The following is a 20,022-nucleotide window of genomic DNA, read 5'->3' as shown; positions in this document are numbered from 1 at the left end:
GTGTTTTCCCTGGCATTCTGGTATCATATCCGGGTACAGGGGTTCATGTAGCCCTGTGCTTCAATGATTCTTTTGGGGTTTTGTTTTTAATTACATGTCTGGTATTAACATACCATTTGATGTTACTTCTTTATTAATGTTTCGAAGATTTTTGATCTTTTTGGCACACCGTTTCCACAACCGGTTTCTATAGTGGCTCCACATTCTGGCGCAGAAGATTTCACAGAAGAAACTGAAGTCTGCGTGCCGGAGGGGACTTGTATAGCTCCACTGATGTCATGACCTGAGTCAATGTCGTCACAGAGCCGTAAGGCTCCTTCCCCCGGCGCACTGGGGTGCTGCTGAAAAATTTCCAGATCCAGACTGACGCCTGGAGAGAATTCAAAAGTTAAGGAATCTGCAGCTGAACTATGAACCTACCCAGTGCTTTAAATGGAAAAAAATAAGTGCAGGTACTCACCAAATTGAGACGCGGACTAGGGGGTGGGGCTTTGGGGGCGGGGCTTTGGGGGTGGGGCTTTGGGGAGCGCAAAGGGATCCGGCCAGGGGCACACATTTAATGTGATTGAGATTTAATTGGTGTGCAGATGTGCATAATGATATGAAAGCATTTCTTGTATATTTTGATTATTCCATTTCCCCTATACGTACAAAAGAGTACATTTAAAATTAAAGTGGGCTTCTCATGGTGCAACACGTAGATCACATATGACTTGCACAAGATATTTTTCTTAACACTTTTTGGAAAAGTTAAACTATGGTTAACCCTCTTATCTCATTGTCACTTAGCAGACATCACCCAGCCCCTCCTACGCAGCAGAGCTTTGCCTCAAAGCTCCTTACCTACTATAAAGTTTGATTCCTCTTTCTGGTATTGGGCAAGCAGCTGAAAGCTTGAGCTAGGATGCCTGGGTCTAGCTCTGTTCCAGGCCTGCTTGCATCCTCAAGCCAAAAATAAACTGAACTGTGATAGTGCATGTGCCTGCTAACCAAACTCTAATCTCATGTACAAAGAATTAAGACAAAATAGTGACCTCAATTGCAATACAGGGGAGAAAGAAAGATGAAGCCATCTAGAGGCTGAATTACACAATGTGATTGCAGAAATTCTGGAATTATTCTCAGCTTCCCCACCTGACCAAATTGTGAGATAGAAGACAAATATTTTATCTCACCAAGCCTCCATTTTCTTTGTTAGCACCTATGATAGTATATTCAAATGCACAAGATACAGATGTGTGCGGTGCAATCAAATGTTGTGTTAGATTTAATACAATATAATGTCGCTTTTATTCATGAAATGCAAATAGACCATATACGATTTAGACCTGAATAGGGACTTGCTTGCTAGATCACTAATGGCATCAGCGGGAGCACAAACTCCTCTCAATGCTGTAATATAAGCTTATGCACCAAGGTGAAATGCTTCCACAGGAAACAAATACACTTTTATTTCAATAGTAATGTTTTCAGGGCTCAACTTATGTATGAGGTTTTAAGGCCAAGCCAGACTTCCTAGTTCGACTCTGACTGGGCTAGCCTTGTTAATTTGTTAGTTCACCCACCTCTACCCTTCCCAGAGCCCCTCCATTAACCCAAAACAACCTGTAAAAAACAAGATACAATTGTGTTGAGACACTGCTGAGAAAGTAGATCTGCACTGAAGAGAGAGTGGCCTTGCACTAGTTACAAGCGCATCATTTCACATGAGCTTCATGGGCAGGGTGTGGTAATGCAGGGCTTGTTTGGTTTCAAACTATATATCTGCAGTGCTGGACACTGCAGACAACACTCACTCATGCAAGAACACGCACAGGGACATCTGTGCACACACCCAGGGCATTTAGTACATGTGTTTTAGAAGCACTTACATTATTTATTTATTTATTTTTGCAGTTTTATATAGCGCAAACTCAACCCAAAGGTAACAGAGCGCTTTACATGAGCACCACTTGCATTACAGATAGACACATTCAGTTTTAGGCACAGGGAGATTAAGTGATTTTTTCAGAATTATGGGATGCTTGAGTGTCCCGGCAAGACTCGAACCTGGTTCCTTTGCTTCAAAGTTGGCCGCTCTAGCCATGAAGCCACACCCTCTCTCTGTTGCTTTGTCGGTTCCACTGTCCTTCTCTATGTTGCTTCCATTCTCCCCCACTCCTGCTTGCTTTAAAAGAAAAAAACACTTTTGCATTTTTATTTTATTTTTAGTTACCAATCCAACCCGGATCAGTAACTAAAAAGAAAAAAAATGACTGCATAATTTTGTAGGCGAGCACATGCTGTGGCGGGCACTTATACAAAATCATACAAGGTGCCCCAATAACGTTTTTTAAAAAAACTTTTGCCACTTTGTGCTGCATCTGGGATGCTGCACTATGTGGCAAAAAAAACTTTGACATAGCCAATAGGTCACTACAGTGGGGCATTTTGGTTTGCCAATGCTAGTTGCTACTTTTTTCCTAACTTTGGCATAGCACATAAGACAAACTGTAATGTCATAAGCAGCATGTAAGTGTACAATGCATGTAAATAGCATTTGTGACTGTCGTTGTTTATAAGCCTTGGTACATTGAATCCAGATCTGCAGATGTGGCCAAAGCTATTTTATATACAGTGTTCCCATATCTGTTAAGTGAGCCCCTGTCCTGGGACGACTTTTAGACAGCCCTGATTCTGCAGCCAACAGCACAAAAACAATGTCACCCCATTCCAGCTCATTCCCCATTGCCACACGCTTCACCTTCCAATGGGAGGAGCTGTAAAAAGGTCACTGTAGACACAAATTAAAGTCTATTGGGTAGCGAGAATAATGCAGAAGGCAATCCCGTGCAAAACACTGATAGGAAAGAGCAGTCACGTCTTCCCATAACTTGGAGGGCTAAGCTGCAGTGTATGATAGGATGACTAACACTTCACTTGCAACATAGCTGTATACGAACAACAACAAATACACTTATGGAGTGAATGGAAAACCACAATAATGCAACAAGAACACCCATTTGTGGTCCGCCATATGCAATAAACTCATGCACAACTTGAAAGTACCTGGGAAATACATCTGGAAGCCTGCAAACCATTGTGACAAGGCCCAGCAATTACTGCAACTCACAAATAGTTAACTACAAACGCTAAGTAAAGATGTTTTCAAGCACAGTGCTCGTACATATGCCTAGCCCATTATTAAGCTTCACTTAAGAGTTGGGGCACAGTTAGCTAAAGCAAGTTGCCCAGAATCACACAATGAGCTTAAATGGTGAACATCAAGGTATTCTGTTCGCACAGCCAGCAACTCGGCGACCAGCCTTCATCTCTACTCAATATCAAACAGCTTTCACAGTAAGACGAGGGAATGATCTTACTCTGTGTATGCGTAACACCAAAAATACTCAATGTGCACACATAGCCAGCATTCCTTAGCATCCTCTCTAGGGCATACACACTACAGGTGAAATAGTATTGTATGCATTCTAAAACCAAAATTCCACTTACTCAAAATTAGACAATCAGCGTATATTTGTTTCAGGAAAAAAGGTAATTACTTTGGAATGAGACATTTCCTGACTGTTAACAGAAGAAGAATCCTGCCATAATTAGCAGTGTCACTGTCACCACCTTCCTGCTGCTGTACTCGGCTATACCAGCAGGAAGCCTTCGCTTCCAAGAGTCAGGAGATATGCCTGTTAGCAGGCCCTGCCCACACACCTACTGGGCTATTGTCTCAACAGAGCCTGAGTGGACACCGTGTCTGTAATCACAGTGTGACTCGGTCCCCTCCCAAACTTCCTACCAGCTCAGAATGAATACCGCGGGCTGCCGCTCAATTAGCACATTTCAAGGAGAGATTAGCACTCGATCCGAGTGCTTCACGGAAAAGGTCCCACTCGTCAGCTGTGAGGCGCTCATTTTTGATTAATGTCAATTTCACGGAACTTGATTTACGGCCCCATGAGTACCGGTACTCTCTTTTGGACAAATAGAAGTGCCGGTACTCAAGCGCCACAAATTTAGAAGTGCCGGTACTCAGTACCGGTGAGTACCGGCCCATTTAAAGCACTGAACCTACCAGATAATACGTTATGGGAGGTAAGCACCTTGTTTATTAGGACCTCTGCTGCTGTTAAACCAGGTGCGTATACACCGGGAAGATCATAATACAGCTGCTTGGAAGTGGAGATATCCAATCTCTGCTCCTCTCTAATAATCGCATGTCTTATCTCTCTAGTTCGGTATTTTTGCAATATGTTGTACGGGATACCCCAGGGGCTGTTTCTGCACTGGAGATCTGTGTGGATGTGGGAGTTCTTGCACTGCATTTTTCAGGTCAGATACCCGTCCTCCACCTCAGAAACTATCCGCCACCCCACGCAAAACCTATCATAAAAAAAACACTTTCACATCTACTTTGCCAATCTTGGTTTCTAGGGGTGTACGGGAGGCTTGAATGGCCTGGAGCATGGTTTTCATATTTCCTGGTCCCAGGGGCATCATACCCCTGCCACCTGCCTCTCCCTGAGACCCAGATGTAAGGGCTTTAAATGTATTGATCTTTGCCTGGGTCTGGGAAGAAGAGGGCCTTTAATGCCCCATGGCATTGAGGCCCCAGCAGTTCAGGCAGCTCACCAGCCTAACCGTCCACACCAGTGTCCAGCAGATCAAGAATTGGGAACCCCGGAAAGGGGCGGGCTGAAGAGAAACTAACTTCTCTGCCGCACTAGGTTGATATAACAGGAGATTGTTAAGCGCTTTTTTTTTGTACTTGTATAGCGCACAGCTACCCGCAGTGGGTTTCCCGGCGCTTGTAAGAATACCGCAAGGGAACCCTTCCTGGCTTTCCCTGTGAAGTGTCCACTCCTGGGCACCCCCATGGTGCAGACCAGGCATCCCTCGCGTTGTGGGGGCCGTTGTGGAGACTAAGCAAGCTATTGCCCAGAGTTGCAGCGTGGGACCCATGATCAGAATAGGCACTGTGGCGAGAGAATATCCGGTCAGGGGAATTAATGAGCCAGAGACCCGCCGGGGCAGGAATCAAACCCTGGTCCCTGGCCAGAGCTCTGCATCGAGGTCTGCCTGCTCTAACCATTGAGCCACACTTTGCTCGCTTACACTACCTCAAATTCATATGTGGGCGACACAGTTAACCAGGGGCCTTTTAAGAGATAAACCAGTGTGGAAGGATGTTGTTGGTGAAGATTGGGAAATAGGATGCGGTGAGCACTCTCAGCAGTGGGTTCTTCCTTACAGTGCAACAGATTAGCTGAAGTACACTAGGTGCACTTCGCCGTTGGTGGTAATGAGCTATATTCCCCTGTCCCCCAACTGACCCTGGGGACTAACAAAGCTCGTGAACTGGGAGTACGATCCCACAGCAAGCCCCACTCAGGAGAGGCCCTGTGTTTGACCATGTGCCTGGATATAGGACATCTCAGCCCATCCTGAGGCACTCACCAGTCAATCAGCGCATCTGTGCTTCTGCCCTGATGTCGGGCATACTGGGGATTCTCATCATCTCCCAGAACTGCACGGTTCAAGACATTTGTGGAATGTTAAAAATAGATATTTGTGACTGACCCACGTGTAGTTTGCCTGTGGTGCAAAGGCTGCAATGACTGTACCCTCATGCATCCCAAGAATATTCAAAACCAGTAGTCAAACCTCTTTGTGGCCAGTCGTCGCAAACCTGGTCGAGGTCCAAAGGCGGTTACTTTGTTGAGGTGGTTCCCATGACATATTATCTTCACAAAGTAAATTCTCAAGTAAATCCAAGAAAAACACAAGAAGTCCAAGCTGAACTCTACCTCGTCCCACTACCCTCGAACTCCAGATAAGGCGTGAGGGCAATATTGTGCCTCCTGGTTGCGCTCTGAAAGTTGCCCTACTTTTGAGTCTATTCCAAACCTTGTTTTGCGGCAACTTAGATCTTTGGGGCTATCTGCAACATAGCAGCAAATTGAAGAATTTCACAAATCCATGATACCTTTTTTTGGCACGTTACTGGCTTCTTACGGCACAACTGTGAGTCCCAAGGCACAAGCAAGCCTTCCAGCCGGACTTGGCCGGCCCTCTGAGTTTATTTCCAGGTTTCATACTGACTTCAGTACCAGTTTCCTCCCTGCGCCACAACCCCCTGGAGAACCGGGCCTTATGGGCCAGGCGGCGCAGGGCACGCCTTAAATCTCCGAGTTCACCTGCCTTGTCGGACAGAGACACAAGACACTCTGTTAGGCGTAGAAAACAGGGTTTATTAGCTGCAGCTAAGCACAGTTGTCCCAGAAGTACAGAGTAGGTTCTCAGGAGACTGCCACTTTATTCCGTGGCGTACAATCTTTTATAGCACACATATTTACAACATATACTCCCAATACATACTAGGCTAGCCAATAAGAAAAGTTGGAAAACAAGTTATCAAGTGTCTCAAATACGCCCTTCTTTCAGACTCTGTGTTCACCCCTCCCCTCAAGTTAATCAGTGCAAGTGCCTACAATCCAATTTGCAGGTGGCAGGACGTACTTGTGTGCCTCAAAGGATAGTTATGTAACAAGAGAATACAAGGAGAGAATAGCGAAGGCCAATCGGATAAGATAAAGTAAGGCAAGAATAGGGGAAGCCAAATAGTCAGTCGAGACAGGGATCAATCAACCCAGACATGGATTAGTGAACTCAACCAGACCCTGACATCAGTTTCGTAAACAAGGGCAGGAGATTACTTTTTAACAAACGAGACACGTAGCAGCTGGAAAAGGCAAAAACACTCCGTTCGCCGTGCTGCCTGAGTGAGGGCAACACAAAATGGCGACGGGACACAAAATGGCGGCCGAATACAGGACGAAGTCGAAAACCAAAGAACCTCACCACGCTGGAACGCGATCCACGGACACTGATGCTGGCCCCATTAACTCCATACAGCGACGCCCGACCCATATTGCTGTCCAGTCACAAGATGCTGCTGCCCTGTCGTTACCCGAGGCTGTGTGCTGCTTTATGTGAGCCTCAACAATTTGGCCATCCTTCTGACTCTGACACAGCTCTTTTGATTCCCAGAAGAGCTCATGTCTTCCACAAACTGATTGGCTCAGACTATGTTAATGTGGTCTGTTATGTTGGGGCTGACATTGCCCAGTCATATCAAGGGAGAACTTGTACGAAAGCCTCCAGGATGCCATTGGTTTGAATACCTTCCCAGTCACTGAACTAGTTTCTCTCCTGGCACTGCCCCCGAAGAAAGTGCTTCCTTTTGCTTCCTTTGTGATGGTTGTGAGAAGGGTAACAGAGGTTTTCGATATTTGACTTCTTACTCAGAAAGTTAAGACCAACGTTTTGACTGAGTTGCTTCAGACTGGTCAACCAGTTTTATTCCTCTTTTTACATTCATTGAGGCTCTTACCAATAATCTTTTGGGAACCTGGGACAAGACACCATAGCAGATCACCAGGCCCTATAGTCCTACCCCAGGTGACCCAGATTGTCTTACTCCGCAACCCAAGCCTGAAATCCGTATTTCGACTACCAAGGTAAATTGTTTGCCACTACTCTGACATGGAATCGAGATGGATAGAAACTTTGGCAAGAGACTTTTCTCAACAAGTTTAGCCCTTTGCTGCCTCTTAGGCTGCTACTCTCACACAACCTGCATAGGCCATGCTTCTGGCACCTGAGCATTACTTGGAAGGCAGGCCTGGATATGATCAACCAGGGTTTAGAGGATGTCCAAGCATCCCTATAGGCATACCCTTTGACTTTCTAGACTGTTCAGAGAGAAACTGACTCCATGATTATGTGATTCAAAGATAGTTGTTTCACATTTTGATTCTTGAGGTTATTTTCCCAGCCAGACAATTCCACCAACAGTATAGAAAGTTTATGTTCTACTCCAGAGGCCTTGCTTACTGGCAGCATTGACATGCTGAGTGTTTTCAGCAGCAAAAACAGCCTTTACAGGGCATAATGGCAAGAATGATCATTAGGTCCAGCTGCAACTCTTCCTCCCATGTTGCAGAGTTTCACAAGCCTCCTAGATTGTTCATTTCAGGCCCGCAACCAGCCATTAGGGGGCAAGATACATTAATTCATCCAAAACTGTAACACCATCACGTCGGTTCAGTGTGTTTTACAAATTGTTCAAAGGGGCTACACCCTGCCCTTCCCTTCATCCCGAAACCTTAATTCAGCCGCACCAGAGGAGTTATGAGCAGCCCACATCTGTATCCAGATGAAGAAGTCAATCTCCTGCTGTCCAAATGTGGCATTGAGGGGTTCTTGACTTGGAGAGGGGCCCTGGACTTGGAGAGGGGCAAGAGGAGGTATTTGTGATAATTCCTCATAAAGAAGAAAAATGGAGACATCCAGTCCATACTGAACCTCCGGCCATTAAATGACTTTCACAACAGGGACACATTCAGAATGCACACTGTAGCTCAGATCCTCCCTAGTCTGGATCTAGGGGACCGGACTCGTTGGTTAGGAACACTTCCAACTTGCCGACTTGCCATTTGGCCGTACCTCATCCACTTGAATGGCAGAGGTAGCAACTCACCTTAGAGGCTCGGGAATATGTATGTTTTTCTGTACCTTGACAGTTGACAGCTGGTCCCTTTAGAGGCTATTCTGGACATGGTAGTGTTCCAGGCTTTTCAGCCGCTGTAGCAAGTCTGGATATTGAGGAAATGATCCAGATGTTTCAGGCTCTGTCGCCAGTCTTCTTGTACTCCTGGCCTTGTTTATTCTCTTCTCCCCATACACCATATGGGGTGTGCAGACCCTGCAACGGAACCTAAGGTTTCAATGGTTCCAGCACAGGAGTTGCCTCTACAGTTCAGTTCAGATCCTAAAAGAGATAGCTCAGTACCTCATGTTGTGGCAGACGAGGTCCAGCCTGGCCTGTGGCAGGCTACTCTCCCTTTCCCACCCACACTTCATGGTTGTGATAGATGTAATAATGCTGGGCTTTGTAGTTCATCTTGGAAAGGTAGAGATAATAGCCTTCTGATTTCCAGCAGAGTGCCATCTCCACATCTACCTTTTGGAGCTATGGGCAATCTGTCTCACCCTTCAAGCATTTATAATGGCAATCAAGGGAAAGCTGGTGAATGCCCTGACAAAAAAGACAATTGTCATGTGGTGCTGATGAAAGCAGGGTGGAGTGGTGACCTGGATCCTGTTCCATGAGACTCTATTCCTCTGGAGGTGGCTGTCCCAGCAGAAGATCTTTTCAGTAGCCAGCTGCCTATCCGAGCCCCTGAATGCCAGGGCAGGGGAGTTGAGCAGTCATTGGCTGGTGGACCATAAGTGGAGTCCCCATTCCAAGGGGGCACAGAGTATCATTTATCAGTGGACATGCCCTGCTTAGATTTACTTTTTAATATCAAGAAAGCACAGTGTCTTAGCTTCTGTGCAATGAAATTTCCTTCAAAAAGGTCTATGGGAGATGTATTCATTCGCAACTGAGTGGCAGGTCTCTTGTATGCAATGCTGCCACTGCCTCTCCTTCATCTAGTTGTGAGGAAAGCCAAAACTGACCAGCACCATGTCATCTTCATAGCCCTGAACTGGGCTAGCATAAAAGCTCCTGAGCATGTGCCCCTCGATATGGGTTCCCCTTTCGGTCCTACATCGAAATCTCCACAACCTATACATTCATGCAAAGAGATTAACCGGTGCAGTTAAAATCTTTTGACCTGCTGCCTGAAGTGGTGGAGGTCTTTCTTGCAGCCAGAGACCTGTATCAAGGTTTGTATATTCTGGGGACTGCTAAGAGCTTTTGGGGTACATCATCTTGTCACTCTGCAGGGCAGACTTTCTGATTGCTTGTTTTGTTATTGGTCCAGCATGACATTACAGTGGGCTGGCATTTCAGCCTTTTTTAGATTTGCTTCATCAACCATCTCTCTTTTTCTGAAGAATCTGTGGCATGTTTCCTTCAAAAAATGTTTATGCCTCAGATCGAACTAACACTAGTCCTGAGGTTTTAACCATTCCTCATGCCTCAGATCGAACTAACTTTAGACCTGAGGTTTCTTATTTGCACACCATTCAGGCCTATACACAGTTTTTTGTTAAGACTTCTGATACTCCATAAAATATTTCTTATCAATATTACTTTTGTACATTTGGTGTGAGTGAACACCAGGCAGTCTCTGAGCAATCTCCCTACTCGGACAAATTGGTGCTGAGGACATAGGCTGCCTTCCTGCAGAAGTTGGGATCACCCTTCCACAGTGGTCAATCGATTGCCCTTTTAAAAAATTTCTGCCCTTACGCAACCCTCAAAAGAGAAGTAGTGGCTCCATTGGCTTGACCTTAAGAGGTCTTTAAGCTTCTACATTGACTGTACGAGAGACCATTGTATGGATGATCAGCTCGTTGAGGGGTTCACTAGGATTGAGAAAGGCAAGGTGATGCAAAAGATAACTCTGACCAAGTGGATGGTGTTCTGCATTACAATCTGTTGTGTGCTGGCTAATATGGAACTACTAGAAGACCAGTAGGATATTCTACCAGTATCATGGCCGCTACAAAACCACTAGCAAGAGTTTGAGTTGGAGGTGGAGGTGTTTGTTCTGGATCTCTGCCAGGCTGCGATGTGGGTCTCAGGGCACATGTTCACGAAACACTACTGCCTTTTATAGTCCGGTCCAATAAGAGGGCGATTTTGCTTGCTCTCTCATGCAAGACTTCCTAATCAGGCTCTACTCTCCAGACCCTCTACCTGCGGATAGGGGGACATGAGGGAGGTACCACTGTGCTATCTTTTCTAAAGGTGATCAATCTGTGGTTAGAAGAACCAGTTACTTACCTTCAATAATGCACTTCTCTGGTGGATATTGTATCCAACCACTGATTCCTTATTGCCGCCCACCGTCCCTTTCTATTGTGTGGACTCTTTAACATCATAATAAGATTCAAAGTTAGCAATTGACAGGCTGCCATCTGCAATTTGTTCAAAAAGCCCCACTTCTAAAGGCGCCGTAAGGTGAAATATTAAGAAACTAACTTCAATGTGCAGCATTGGTCTCAGTAGGCGACACTGCTGCATCACTTTCGGAGATTGAGAAGCCACTGCTAGGCAGTATGGTGTGATCTACCAGTGTAAAGGAAGAATTGCTTGAAACATTTCTGGATCCAGTCTGGAGCTCTGAATAGTCTAAAAGTAAAGGATCGACCGTTAGAGTGTCTACCGGAAAGTAAGTAAATTGTTTATCACTTTCGGGGTACCATTAGATCAGGGGTCCCCAAACCGGTCCTGGAGGGCCGGATCCATGCCAGATTTTTGGGATATCCCCATTGAGATACATGTAGTAATTTTAAAAATCTGGCATGGATCCGGCCCTCCAGGACCGGTTTGGAGACCCCTGCATTAGATCACCCAACGTAAGGGGGAACACTTGACCTAAAATTGCAGGGTTAAGGCCTAGACAGTGTCCCACTTATTAACTATATGGCGCCAGTCAATATAAGGACCCCTAACAGGGCCCCTTGGGGTTTATATGAGTCCCCCAGGCACATGTTTTAAAATTGTATTCCTTCTTTAAAACTCTAGTTTTCTTTAAGCGTACGCAATCAGTGCAGTTGCCGGGTCTGTACGTTGAAACTACAGTCTGAGGGTACCATGTCACACCAAGGAACGCCCGGGATTTCAGCCCCACTAGTGGTAAGGATAGTGCACGGCGGAGATCCTGCAGTTACCTAGCACCATGCAGGAATCTGAAAAAACCTGCTGTGCAAGGTTGGCATGCTAAATGAAAAGAAAGCAAAAACGTTAGTCCACTAATATCATGAACAAATTGAAACAGTAGAAACTACAATAATCTGTTGCTGGAGCAGTGAAATAAGAAGGGGCACTGTAAGCCAAGGAGCCTCTCCTGGGGTCAAGTTGCTGGAAAAATATACAAACTAAAGTATAATCTTCGCCTCCATTCTGACATGGAAATCGGTTAGAGGATCCATCAGAAAAAGCATTCGTGAACGTAAGTAACCTCAGTTTTGGTGTACTTTTAGATCACCGAACTATGGGCCATATATAGGTAATCACTATTTACCGATTTTTAAATACCGAATTTTACCGATTCGGTATTTGAAAATTGGTAAATAGTATGTAGATAATAATTCGGTAAATGTTATTGAATCGGTAATATTCGGTATTACCGAATCGGTATTTACCGATTCGGTAATTCCCATTCATTCCTATGGGCCTGGAGGCCCTTAGGAATGAATGGGAAGCCATTCAGTATTACCAATTTGGTAAATACCGAATCGGTAATAGGGGGAACACATCCAAGGGTAACAGCGTGTCACATTGACACCCTGTTGCACCCCTGAATCGTGCATGTGTGCACATGTGGCACGCATACATGCCCTAAAGGCATGTATGTCTGCCACATGGCACATTTAAAAAAGCACAAAATTGCTTTTTCAAAGGTTTTCGATATTTACCACCAACTTGCAGTCTGTTGATGATCTTGTGACATAAGTCATTGCTCAGGAAAAGATACTTGATCTGTCAGTGCAAAATGATGAGCAGACGGTCATATAACTATTGCACCTGGTTTTTCCACCCTACACCTATGTATATATGCCCCCTCAGTATACACAATTCCCTGCAGATTTTTAATTGAAACACACCTCTTCATTCTGGCACTGTGGCTGTGTTTATTGCAGAGTATATCTTCACAAACATTTAATGAATGTGGAAGAAACTTGAGCATTGGGCATACTAATTTTGGTTCTCCTGTGTTTATTTTGCTTTGAATTGAGCATTGATGTAGTCTTAATATTTCTTTTATACCCTTATGCCTCAGATCTGTTTGTCGTACTCCTTCTTTCATAAGTGGTCATGTTTCACTCAAAGTTGTGATAATGAGTGCAAGGCTTTTGATATGCATTCTGCAAAATGTTCGGACGCCTTTTCAATATTGACATGATTTGAGAACATCAAGTGAAAGGAGTTGTAAAATTCTTTATTTTCTTTCCAGGGTGTTACTTTCCCTGCCATGCATGCTATGTGGTCCTCTTGGGCACCACCGCTTGAACGCAGCAGACTACTTAGTCTTTCTTATGCAGGTGAGATATAATGCTTTATTATGTGATTTATTTAAAGATGTATAAGCATTGTTTTCCAGTTGCCTTTATATAGAGCTCAAAACCCCTGACGGAGTGCTTAATCACATTTGCGGGTGGCTACCAAGCTTCTCAATGGGAGTGCTTTGGATAGAGCATGTGTTTGACATGTGGTCTGTATGGGTAGTGTTTGACTATTGCATTTCAGGGGCACAACTACGCTTTCATCGTGTGTTGTCACTGCACCCCATTGTGATTGAAAAGTGAAAAGAACTGAGCGGTAGGAAACTTAAGCACTAAAAGGTGATATAATAAGGAGTACAAATGTATGAGTTCAGTGTAGCTCACCTTGAAAATGTTTTGATGCAGGCGTGTATGGCAGGGACTGCTGAAGCCGTGGTGAATCAAGAGTGTAACTGTACCTATCCATGGGTGTAGCAGAGAAGTGTGGGAAAAATCATTGTTGTTCGTAACTCGACCATCAGTCTTTGGAGAGGTCTCTATCATACAACTAAAACCATGTGAAATAGTGAGCTTAAGAAACTCGTAGTTTTTTCCTTTTTTGTAAAGATCTTTATTTACAATTTTTATCATACAATAACATGTAATTAAACCCTCACTGGCCCAACTGTTAATGATTGCAGGCTCCTGCTCTGGAAGCGATGTGGGTCGCCTATTATGTCCCGCGCAGTGCTCCGTAGCCGCGAGGCACCACCATCTTCCTTGCATAGTCTGATTCAGCAGCACAGCTGCTCCACTTAATCAGGAGAGCCCCACTTCCCCCAGTGCTTCCATCACCGTTCCGATTGCTGCCCCTACCTCATGGTTTGTTTGTTGTGGCCAAACACAAATATCAAGGTTACCTCCTCTCCAGGAGCAGCAAGGCAGTGTCATGGTGAGGAGGTAACCTTGATATTTGTGTGACTATAGGTACCCCTTCCCTCCCGTTTTGACGGCTCATGGGGCATTATCTGGGCGGTATAAGAAACCCATTCAGCAATATACCTACTGGGGTAAAGTATACTGCTCATGTAAATTTATATGCACCACTTAGTAAGGATTTTATGTAAATACACAGTTGTTTTGATTTGAGTATAGAAGGGTTCTCTTGTAGGTCCTGATGAGAAGCCTGGGGAGGTCTTCTAAACATGTCGACACAAGAGACACTGCTCATTTTAGCATAGCATCTACATCTCATTCCCTACCTTGAATGATACCAGCTCAAAGGAACATTAACATTTATTTTTTCCACTGAGCCAAGTGTTTTTGAATTTTTCACCATTCACTCACTTCTGACCCTCCTCACCTCCTACACCACACGTAGTATTGTTTTTTATAATCGGTGCTCCCACGTAGTTGTAAGTCGTAGCGCGCCTCGTCCCGCAATGGGCCGGGAAGACCCAGATGATGAAGCATGCCACCACGGGTCCTTTTAGTGGGTGAGGGGTATTTAAATAAAGCTGTGTGCTTTCCACCATTGTAGAAGACACACGTAGTCTGGAGGAACACTTCTATACTTTCCCATAAGGGTAGATCCATTGGTTTTTTGACAATATATCTTGAGGAGGACGTATCCACCTCTTCTGCTCTTTTGAGCATTACCTCTTGACTCCCTTCTTGTGTTACTTTGAGTACTCAGATACACCAAGCCTTCCTGTGTTTGTGGCTGTCTAAATTAAATGAAGGAAGTGTAGCTGTCACAACCCAGACATGCATTGGAGACTGATGTCAGGCACACAGGCCCACATGCATCAAGCATTTTTGTAGTCGCAACCGGTGCGATTTCTTAAAATCGGCCGTTTGCGAATGCAAAAGTGCTTTTTGGGATGCATGAAGCAATTTTAGAATTCGTAACATGTTTGCGAATTCTAAAATTGCGGGTGCTTTTAAGAAGTCGCAGATGTGCGATTTCTTAAAAGCAATGCATCATTATTTTAAAAAGTGAAAATTCGCAAATAGGGTGCCAAATTTACCGAGTGGTTGAACCACTCGGTAAATTTGGGAAAAGTGTTTAAAATGTTGAAAATGCTTTTTTTTCAACATTCATGTTACGGACACACATGTCCTTAGGACATGTGTGTGTGCAACATGATGCGAAAAATACATTTCAGGGGTGCATGGGGGTGTCCTTTGGACCCCCCCCCCTGCACCCATGAAATTTTCTAAGAGCCACTCACAATTTGCATTGACTCCTATGGGCCTTTTGGCCCATAGGAATCAATGGGAATTGCGAAAATTAACTTAAGAATTCGGTATTTCTTTGGGATTCGGTAAAAATTGCGATTTTTACTGAATCACAAAGAAATACCGAAAAAAATGATGCATAGCATTTTGCACTTCTTAATTTGCGATTCCTTATTTTTCGCAAATTAAGAAATGCAAAATGACACAATGATGCATGTGGGCCACAGAGCTGTAAGAGCAGATCCACTTTCTAAAAGTGCCATTTTAAAAGTAATAATGTTAAATCCATCTTTATCAGTAAAAAGGATTCATCATTACCATCCCAGAGATATAAAACATTTCTGAGCTACTCCTTTTTCTAAACAGAAATTACAGCTTAAAATGTATTATGGAATTCCCAGTATTAACCTATGAGTGGAGCAGGCCTCACAGTAGTGAAAAAATACATTTGGTGTTTTTCACTACCAGGACATGCAAAACTTAAAAGTACATGTTCTACATTTTCCTTACACAGTACCCTGCCCTATGGGCTACCTAGGGCCCTACGTTTGGGTCGACTTATGTGTACTAAAAGGGCTGCAGGCCCACTGGTAGCATTTAATTTACAGGTATATGGTATACCGCTTTACAAGGGACTTCAAAGTAAATTAAGCAGACGAGGGGGCTTCATTAAAAGCATCATTCATGGGTTTATACAGGATGATGACGGATTAAAGATGGGCCAAAGGTGGAGTGAGCTCAAAGCGCAACCGTTTCCACTACCATCTTGGCCACGACTCCCTCAATATTTATGTTTTAGAAAAAGAATTGTTGATTCCTTAAGCGATGTATTCAGCAATTTTGATGCATCAAGCTATTTCTTTTAAAACTGGCCTCCTAACCTTGACTATAAAAGCATCCTAATTACTTAGAGGGGATTTATCCACAGAACATTATGAGTGAAAAATGAATCCTTAAACTTATTAGATACAATCATATTAACAGTCATTCATCTGCTTAAAGATTTATTCATCATTGAAGGACCTTGCAAAGAGCATGACAGCAGCATGGTTGGAAATGTAGATTGGAAGGATGTATGGCAACATAGCTATTGTGGCCTTGTCATTAAAACATTTAATCTTAAGTGCAAATAATGTGCATTTATACATAATGTAAACTGTTCACTTGTCAGAATTGTCAGTGTCGTAGATTTAGAAACGTAGTATTTCTAAATAAATCTTTTAGATTTGTCATGCTTTGGGCTGAATACATTTAACTTTTGGAAGTATATCTATTAGTGTATCAGTAACAGTTTTTTTATGTGTGTTATTGAGTTTTTGCATGATGCAATGCCACCTCGTTGTATTCTAAAAGCAAGTTATGTCTCGATCAGAATGAAAACATTTCCTGTCTTGACAACAACTTTAGTCAATCATTGACATGACGAAAGTCAGGTCCATGAACCTGTGGAGGTGTTTGTCACCATTGGCTTTGAGGCTTCTTCGTGTACCAGAGATGGTGGCCCCAGGAACTTGGCACCCTCCGGCCCCAGTTATAAAGGTTAAGAACCTCTGGATTCTGTTTGACAACAAACTATCCTTTGAGGGTCCAATTAATCAAATAATGTTGCGTGCCTCTTTTTTAACATTAAAACTGCAGTAGAAGTTTTACCTTTCATTCAGACGGAACTGCAGTATTTGCTCTTATTGCACCAAAACTTGACTACTTCAATGTCTTGTTCATATATATCCAGAAAAGATTTCTGAAGAAGTTTCAAACTATTCAGAATGCGGCTACCAAGTTACTGTTGAGTATCCCCAAATATAAATCAATATTGCAGTCCCTAAGTCAGTTGCTCTGGCTTTCCATCAGGAAGCGCATTGATTTCAAGGCCCTATGCATCATTGCATTTAACTCCTTTCACAGTATAGGTTCCAAATACCTAAAACAAAAATTCCTTTACTGAAATCCAGCTAGGCCTTTTGCGTTCTGCATCTTCACATAATCTAGTGATTCCCAGAATCAAAAAATCTTCCTGGGGTGCAGAAGTTTTGTAGTCCGCACCGCCAGACTCTGGAACTTGCAGTCCCTTAACCTTAAAAGAAACACCAATCTACTGACCTTCAGCAAGGCATTAAAAACCAGGCTGTTAACCTATGAATTTGCAATTATTTTGACACTTTTAGCAAGTATTCTGCTTCTCGTCTGTAGAACAGCGCCTAGACACCTTCAGGTATTAGTGCGCTTTAAAAATCCTTTTTTCATTTTATGAATTTGTGAGGTCATCGAGTGAAAGGGGATGATCCTCTTGGAATAGATTGCCATATGTTGTGACGCTGATGCCAGCAGCTTCCCAGTGTCTGAAGTCAGGGAGTGTCCGATGAGGTGAGTTCTCAGCCAGACATGATAGCGGGAAACTGGGGGCTTACTGGCAGACTCGGCTGTAATACATACCTTTTAAAGGAACAATGGGCCATACGCATAAGCTGTGAGTTAGCAGGAGGCCGCTTTATCAGGAAGCGAAAAGGAGCACAATTTGTGTGATACTGAGAGCTGGGATCAGATTTGATGTGTTGTCTAGCTGGTTTTCAGATAACCTTCTGCACACCCACTGAGATTGAGCAGCCAAGTAGTAGTGTTCAAAATGTGGAGCCCCAAACCCGCCCCTGCATGTCGGCAGTCTTCTGTTTACTTGTGCCACTGCGTCGTCCAGAACGGCCAATGATTTCGCCTAGCATGGTGCTTAATGTGCAAAAACATTTTACAGGTAAGTATAATGGGAGGTTACTGAAATGATACAGCAGTCGTGGGAGGACTGTTTCAGACAGGGCTATATACCCGCCATGGAGAGTGGAAGTGTTACCCAGAAGGACATCTGGTTTCTGATTGTAGACACCGCTTGGGTGATATTGCTGCTGAGGAGGTCTTGCTCTAGAGATGATAGATGTTTGTACCTAGATAGCGAAATGTAACGCCTTGGCACTTAGAGTTTTGTTACCGTAGTCGGGCGCTTCTCAGATATATCAAAAAAGTACCGACACTAGAGTGCCCAGAGGAGTGAAAGGGATTTAGGGAGGATACTGCTAGAAGGGAGACCTGAAAAAATATGATGTCGTTGATCAGAAAAAACGTACTCCCTGGATTCATTCCTAGATGAGAACCCAACACAAATATTGCTCATATGCATATATCAGTTGTTTGTTCAGCTAACTACCATCTGTGATAAGGATGACATGTTAATCAGTATCCCTGCAGTACAATGAATATGGATGAATCCATCAAAGATGTGGCAAAGAACAACAGGGGTCTGTACTTCAGTGTATATTCTCTTTAGAGATTTGATTACAATAATTTTAGAGAATCTGTTCCTTGAGTTCGACACAACTCGCAATACAGTCATGAGAATAAAATATAACTAATTTCGTGCTTAAGGCCTCTTTCTTTTGGTTTTACTTTGTTCAGGAAACTAGGTTTGTTCTTATAGCACCAACTGGAATTATTATGTAACCATGGCGCTATTTTCAGTAAAAGTCCTTAACATGACCGTGATTCCGACTGTAGCGCTGGCAAATTAAACACATTTACCCCACCTACAGCTGACTCTGATAGACTGTGGGTGGGAAGATGCCTTTGTTTCAGAGGGATTCATTGGTCTTTGCTTGAAATGAACAGGCGACTGTTCAAAGTAACACTCGAAATTGCGTGGATAGCATGTGCTTGGTTCAGGGAGCAGCCACTGTTTAAAGCAGAACGCATTCAAGATGATGGTAGAGATTAGTTTAAATCTTGCATGATCTCGCTGTGACTTTCTCCTGTGATAACTCACCTCATCAATGGGAACGTGAAGGGCGAAGTATGTGTGTGTACAAGAAAGGAAGCTCAATCATACAGTTGCCTTTAAAATAAAAATAACCAACTTTGATCCATTTGGGCTTATGTTCCTTAACTGTAAGCGTTTCATTTATATTATGTTAAATAATTAAACCATGCAGAACAACGGTACTTGTAAGATGGACTTATCCCACAATTACCTCCAAAGTTTAAATGATTGAATATCATATTATTTCAAGTGTCAAACATAATACAAAGTTAGTTTCACCAGGATTGAACATTAAGTACAAAGGGCCTCTTGCACTTTAGCTATACAATATCTCTTTACCTGTTAAGTTATAAATACAAAGTGTGTCTTTTGCCGTTTGAAAGTTTAAGTGATAAAGTATCACTATAACAAAGTTGTTCCATCACTGCCATAGCTTGTACCTCTGTTGACTGCTGGGCAAAGCAATAAAATAGTGTAAGACCATGACAGTAATAAGTATTCTTTCAAACCTTGTTGAACCACTCATTTATGAACCTCAGTTGTGATTGTCATGTTAATCCATTGGGTCAAGATGAAGCAATTTTAGGTATTTCTTTGAGAGCCACCAGGTCAGAAAAAGGGTTTGTGTAATTTTTTTAAGTTATTTTTTAGTAGAATGAGTGCCTACATTTTCTTTTTATTAGAAGTGGCTCACTTGCTTAATCTTGATATATGAATATCTTACAACCTTCGATCATTAATAAGGGGAATTCCCTGAGAGTAATCTTTATCTGTACAAGATGATTGTATCTTAGGGCCTTAAATATGACTTTCCGTTGGTTGAGTTTCGCTGGTTTGATTTTAAAGGGAGCCAGGGATCCTAGGTGTTTTGTCTATTTCAAAGAATGGTTAGAGTTTCAATAAATTAGGAATTAGTTTCCAATTCATCTTCTTCAGTCATGCTTTCTGAATTCTAAATGAGATCAAATGTATATATGTTTTCTGAT

At 43.3% G+C, this 20,022-nt stretch overlaps 1 protein-coding gene across 2 annotated transcripts in view; it reads left to right on the top strand.

Annotated features, from left to right (window-relative positions):
• Positions 1 to 20,022, top strand: part of SLC17A5 (solute carrier family 17 member 5) — a 402,583-nt gene that overhangs the window by 143,351 nt on the left and 239,210 nt on the right. For both annotated transcript variants that reach the window (XM_086926504.1, XM_086926505.1), the window contains exon 4: positions 12,969 to 13,056. In XM_086926504.1, the coding sequence (XP_086782630.1) occupies positions 12,969 to 13,056 (88 nt within the window). The remainder of the gene's footprint in view (positions 1 to 12,968; positions 13,057 to 20,022) is intronic.

Source organism: Lissotriton vulgaris, chromosome 6 (genome assembly GCF_964263255.1).
Source record: "Lissotriton vulgaris chromosome 6, aLisVul1.2, whole genome shotgun sequence".
Lineage (NCBI taxonomy): Eukaryota > Metazoa > Chordata > Amphibia > Caudata > Salamandridae > Lissotriton > Lissotriton vulgaris.
Note: the sequence above shows the minus strand (reverse complement) of the source record. Positions and strands in the feature narration are given on the sequence as shown.